General features: G+C 39.8%; 1 protein-coding gene across 1 annotated transcript in view; it reads right to left on the reverse strand.

Moving 5' to 3' along the window:
• Window positions 1-6,007, reverse strand: part of CD109 (CD109 molecule) — a 147,645-nt gene that overhangs the window by 34,727 nt on the left and 106,911 nt on the right. The window contains exon 23 of the mRNA XM_011942956.1: window positions 3,043-3,219. Within this exon, the coding sequence (XP_011798346.1) occupies window positions 3,043-3,219 (177 nt within the window). The remainder of the gene's footprint in view (window positions 1-3,042; window positions 3,220-6,007) is intronic.

The raw sequence follows: 6,007 nt of genomic DNA on the forward strand, positions 1-6,007 counted from the left end.
GATGGGTGCAGCACACCAACATAGCACAAGTATACATATGTAACAAACCTGCACGTTATGCACATGTACCCTAGAACTTAAAGTATAATAAAAAATAAAATAAAATAAAATAAAAGATCTCATTTGTTTTTAGCATGGCACACAATATACCACAGAGACCAGTTGGTACCACTTAAATTTAATTATCATAAAGTTTGAAAAAGGTTATTCCTGTATGTATATATTTAAAACATGACCAATCCACAAACGTGTATAAACAAGGATAATTTTACATGGGCAGCTCTATACAGGAAATTCCAACTGCTGGAGCTCTACAAATTTCCCAGAGGACCTAACCACCTGCTGCGTTTCAGGGCTGGTCACAGTGCCTGCAGGGTCTGGCCCTAATCTAAGAGAAAATATACCACTATGTCCTTCCCCACATCAGAACTCAGGCCACACTCAGCCCTGATTCTAAACGCTGGTCTCCCTTGGTTTGTGGTCTCATACACTGCATTGTTCCTGACCCACAACCCCTTGACTCCCACTCAGCCTTTGTCTATGCCATCCTATCCCAGGGAGATCTTCAGACACTGACTCTAGCTCATCTACTTAAACCCAACACCTTATAGCTTACTTCAGTCTAATCTGACACTCCATATTCCAACCTTCGGTGCCTCCTTCCCTACAGGATCCCATGTTCCTCCCTTACTATTTTATCAAAACCTCCAGTGAGACTTCTTACACAGTGGTGATACTCAAGCACCCCGTCCCGATTCCTGGTCCTCTCCAACATATCCCATTGCTTCTAAAAACCCGAGAACATTGCAAATCAGAATTATCCCATAGTGTTCTGAGGAACAAGGTAGACGGTGGAGCCAGGCCACCATGGGTAAATTATTTAACCTCTCTGTACCTCAATTTCCTCATCTATAAAATGGAAATAATAATAGTACACCTACTCCTAGAGTTTTTGTGAGAATTAAATGAAACATGCATAAAACATTTAAACAGACTTAGTTGCTATTACTGTCATTACATAGAACTAGTTTAGAATTCAAAAATCTCTACACAATAAAGGAAACTGGAAGAAAAGCTCATATTAAAATGGTGTCTTTACCGACACCATTTTTCTAATTCTTCTGTGGAAAAATCAGCAATCAATTAATAGCTTGCCTCTACTTTTCATTTAATCCATTTGTTATAAAAAACAAAAACTAAAAAAAATAGGAGCTGGAAAGTGTGGAACTACATTTTTCTTAGATTATAGTGAATCCTCATTTTTAATCAGTTTGTGTGAGCCCTTCTAATCCTCATGAATTTGATGGACAGGATATATCACACAAATTGTGCAGAGAGAAATAGCCAGAGAGTTTGTGCTAGAGGTCCACTAATAAGGAAATGAAAAACTGAGACTGTAATTTTTGGTTGGCTTTCGGAGTATTTCAGAAAATCAAATTTACTTTACCATTATCATTAAACGTGTCTCACATCTCTTTGTTTCCTCCTAGGTATGGATGTCAAGAGCATAGGCTCAGAGTCCAAATCCCAGCTCTATACGACTATATGACCCTGGACAAGTTAACTAACTTTTCCACACCTCAGCTTCCTCATCTGCAAAAAAACAGGATCATACTAATACTAATGGTGAGCCTTCAATGAGGTATGAGATGTAAAGTGCTTAGAATACTGCCTGCCACACAGGACACACTAAACTCATGTCAACTGCTATTATTAACAAGTTGCCATAACAAAGGATCTGGATGCCTGTGAACAGTTGCCACCTTTTAATGATTCAGGATACAGTCTTCACTAGCATGGCATTTCCTCAGGGTCCAGCAGGTCCTCTTCATACAAACATTTCTCCCCTAACCCCCATCTGCTTGACATTTTATTTTCTTTTTTTTTTAATTTTTTTTTTATTTTTTTATTATACTTTAAGTTCTAGGGTACATGTGCATAGCGTGCAGGTTTGTTACATATGTATACTTGTGCCATGTTGGTGTGCTGCACCCATCAACTCGTCAGCACCCATCAGTTCATCATTTATATCAGGTATAACTCCCAATGCAATCCCTCCCCGCTCCCCCCTCCCCATGATAGGCCCCGGTGTGTGATGTTCCCCTTCCCAAGTCCAAGTGATCTCATTGTTCAGTTCCCACCTACGAGTGAGAACATGTGGTGTTTGGTTTTCTGCTCTTGTGATAGTTTGCTAAGAATGATGGTTTCCAGCTGCATCCATGTCCCTACAAAGGACGCAAACTCATCCTTTTTCATGGCTGCATAGTATTCCATGGTGTATATGTGCCACATTTTCTTAATCCAGTCTGTCACTGATGGACATTTGGGTTGATTCCAAGTCTTTGCTATTGTGAATAGTGCCGCAATAAACATACGTGTGCATGTGTCTTTATAGCAGCATGATTTATAATGCTTTGGGTATATACCCAGTAGTGGGATGGCTGGGTCATATGGTACATCTAGTTCTAGATCCTTGAGGAATTGCCATACTGTTTTCCATAATGGTTGAACTAGTTTACAATCCCACCAACAGTGTAAAAGTGTTCCTGTTTCTCCACATGCACCGAGAAGGTCCCCACCACACAGCACTGCATCTATTTACATACAAACCATCTTCTCCACTGAGCAGCGAATTCCTTAAGAAGACAGGCCCTGGCTCCCTCTGTTTTTTTGGCACAAGAACTGATCCTAGCACTAAGAAACACTCCACAAATGTGTAAATAATGAATGAATGAGTATTCCTCTAGATTTTTAAGGAGTTTTAAATTTCAGATCCCTTAGTATAATACAAGTCCCCTCCAGAAACTAACTCTTAAGCCATTACTAACAAACATCTTAGTAGCAGTGAGTGAATAGTTAGCTAAAGGAAGAACAGTAACAGCTTTCCATTGTTTGCACTTCCTGCACATGTCAACACCCTGTAGCCCATCACTTACCTAAGACAAAATCCACCTATTTTGAAATATGGTCTAGAATGAACCCTACCTGAAAAAAAAAACAAATATTTTTCTACGAACAAATGTAGGTCTCTAAAATGCTTACCTTGCCTCATAAATGAAAGAGCTTTTTCTTTCAAATTATCTGTCAGTTGTTTCTTTTTAGTCAGATAATCCAAAATGTAAATATTTGGAGCAAAATGTATCATGTTCTGTTCACCACAGCCATAGGGCATTCGAATCAATGAGGCTAAGCCATTGATGGAAGGACCGAGAACATCTCCTGTAAGCACAAGACATGCAATTCATTCAGTAAATACTCAGTAACAACTACCTGCTGGTGGCAAAGAGACTTCCCCTGAGAACAGAAGGCCTCTGTCATTGAAGCAATATGAATATTCCACTGCTTGGAACACAGTTGAAACTTTACATCAAGCTTTTAGAAGACTGGTCAAAAAAATAACAATGCTCTGGTACTGAACTTGTAGGTCATGTGATGAAAGATGACATTTTTAGCTCAGTTAAGCATATGGCATAAATTAGGCAAAAAATAATTTTAAAAAATATTTTTTAAATGTACAGAATTGATCAGTAAGACACTATCACTCATACAGGAAAGAAACGTTTTGTTAGTAATATTCTTCACGCAAACAAAATTTTATTCTTATTTCTTACTAATACACCGGAAGCACTTCAGAAATAATTTTTTAAAAAAAATGAGGACTGTAGTGTTTTCCAATGTGTTCTATTTAGCAACAACAAATACAAGTATTTCAATTAATCTCAGGATCAAAAGGATTAGGAATATTCTTCAAAGTCAGTAATCTAAAATTAAACAAAATACATGCTTTAAAAACCCTCTACCCACATCCTAACACCACAACTCAAGGAAAATAGTAAAAATCCAGAAATATGAAGACTGAGTTCTAATTTTGGCCCTGCCATTGTTAAGCTGTATAGATAACAGTATCTTTCCATGTCGTTAATTTTCAAAACTTATACCATGCCAAGTCCAAATACCTAGTGAAAATGTGATCCTAAAAATTATGGAAAAAAAGGGAAAAGAACCTGTTTCATATGAAGAGGCTGAAGCTGTGCCAGCGTAGCTTAAATTTTAGATGTGAATACAAAGAAAAAAATAAAGGTTATATTATTACCACTGCAGGCTATGTGTTTAATATTCAAAGTGAGCATAGACTATCAAAGTTCAAAGAAGGAAGCTACAATTCATACATTCTGGGATACAAACTAGGTCTTTAAAACAACATGCAAAAATAAAACTTGAAAATCCATTCTTTACATCAAGCATAAAAATTAAGCCTCAGGGTATTTCCATGACCACAGATAGAATCGTTCCTATGTAAGGAGTGATGGTATATATTTAAAAAGCCAGGCTCCTTCCCTCTGTGTATATGTGTGCATGTGTGCGTGTGTGTGTGTGTGTGTGTGTGTGTGTGTGTGTGTGTGTGTGTAGTCCATTTCCCAGCATCCCAACACTGTGTGAGATGCTTAAAAAGAATTTATTCCCCTAAATAGAGAGCTTATTTAATTCCTTTTAAGAATTGGCCAGGCACAGTGATGCATGCCTGTAGTCCCAGCTATGCAAGGGGCTGATGCAGGAGGACTGCATGAGCTCAGAAGTTCAAGTCCAGCCTGGGGCACACATAGCTAAACCCTGTCTCTTCCAAAAAAAAAATAGATAGATAGATAGATAGATACACACACACATACATATTTGTGTCTATATATGCCTCCAAAGAAAGTCCTCTGCCTACGGATTGGTTGTTTGGGTTATAATAAAAAAGCATTACACCTGCCAGTGAAAATATAAAAGAACTGTAAAAACATGTTTTAGGTCCTACACCTTAAAGACCTCACAAACAGGCTGGGCGTGGTGGCTCACGCCTGTAATCCCAGCACTTTGGGAGGCCGAGGTGGGTGGATCACCTGAGGTCAGGAGTTCGAGACAAGCCTGGCTAACAGAGTGAAACCCCATCTCTACTGAAAATACAAAAAATCAGCAGGGCGTGGTGGCGGGCACCTGTAGTCCCAGCTACTCGGGAGGCTAAGGCAGGAGAATAGTGTGAACCCGGGAGGCGGAGCTTGCAGTGAGCAGAGATCTTGCCACTGCACTCCAGTCTGGGCGACAGAGCGAGACTCCATCTCAAAAAAAAAAGAAAGAAAGACCTAACAAACTATTGGACGTCATTAATTAAAATGTTTTCTTCAGTTACTTGTAAAGCACAACTATATAAACAAACCATTCATGAGGGTTAATTTTGTGTGTCAACTTCAGTGGGCCGAGGGATGCCTAGATTAAGCATTGCTTCTGAGTGTCTGTGAGGGTGTTTCTAGATGACACTAGCATTTGAATTAGTGTACTGGGTCCAACAGATTATCCTCCCCAGTGTGTGGGCACCATCCAATCCACTGAGAGCCTGAATAGACAAAAGCTTGAGGAAGGAGGAATTCACCTTTTTTTCCTGCCTCACTACTTGAGCTGAGACATCTCATCTCATCTTCTCCTAGGATTGGGATTTACATCATCAGTTCCCCTGGTTCACAGGCCTGTGGACTCGGAGTGAATTATACCACCAGCTTTCCTGGGTCTCCGGCTTGCAAAAGCAGATCATGGGACCTCTCAGCCTACATAATTGCACGAGCCAATTCCTCATAATAAACCTCCTTTTATATTTAAGTATCTCCTATTGGTTCTGTTTCTCTGGAGAACCCTGACTAATAACACCAATTGTATAGACACCGTGTTTAATTAAAAAATACTTTTAGGCCGGGCACAATGGCTCATGCCTGTAATCTCAGCACTTTGGGAGGCCGAGGCAGGTGGATCACCTGAGGTGAGGGGTTTGAGACCAGCCTGGACAAGATGGTAAAATCCCGTCTCTAATGAAAATACAAAAAAATAGCTGGACATGGTGGCACACACCTGTAGTCCCAGCTTCATGGGAGGCTGAGGTATAAGAATTGCTTGAACCCAGGAGGCAGTAGTTGCAGTGAACTGAGATCACACCACTGCACTCCAGCCTGGGCTACAGAGAAAGACTCCATCTCAA

The sequence above is a fragment of the Colobus angolensis genome, unplaced genomic scaffold (assembly GCF_000951035.1).
Source record: "Colobus angolensis palliatus isolate OR3802 unplaced genomic scaffold, Cang.pa_1.0 Scaffold213, whole genome shotgun sequence".
Lineage (NCBI taxonomy): Eukaryota > Metazoa > Chordata > Mammalia > Primates > Cercopithecidae > Colobus > Colobus angolensis.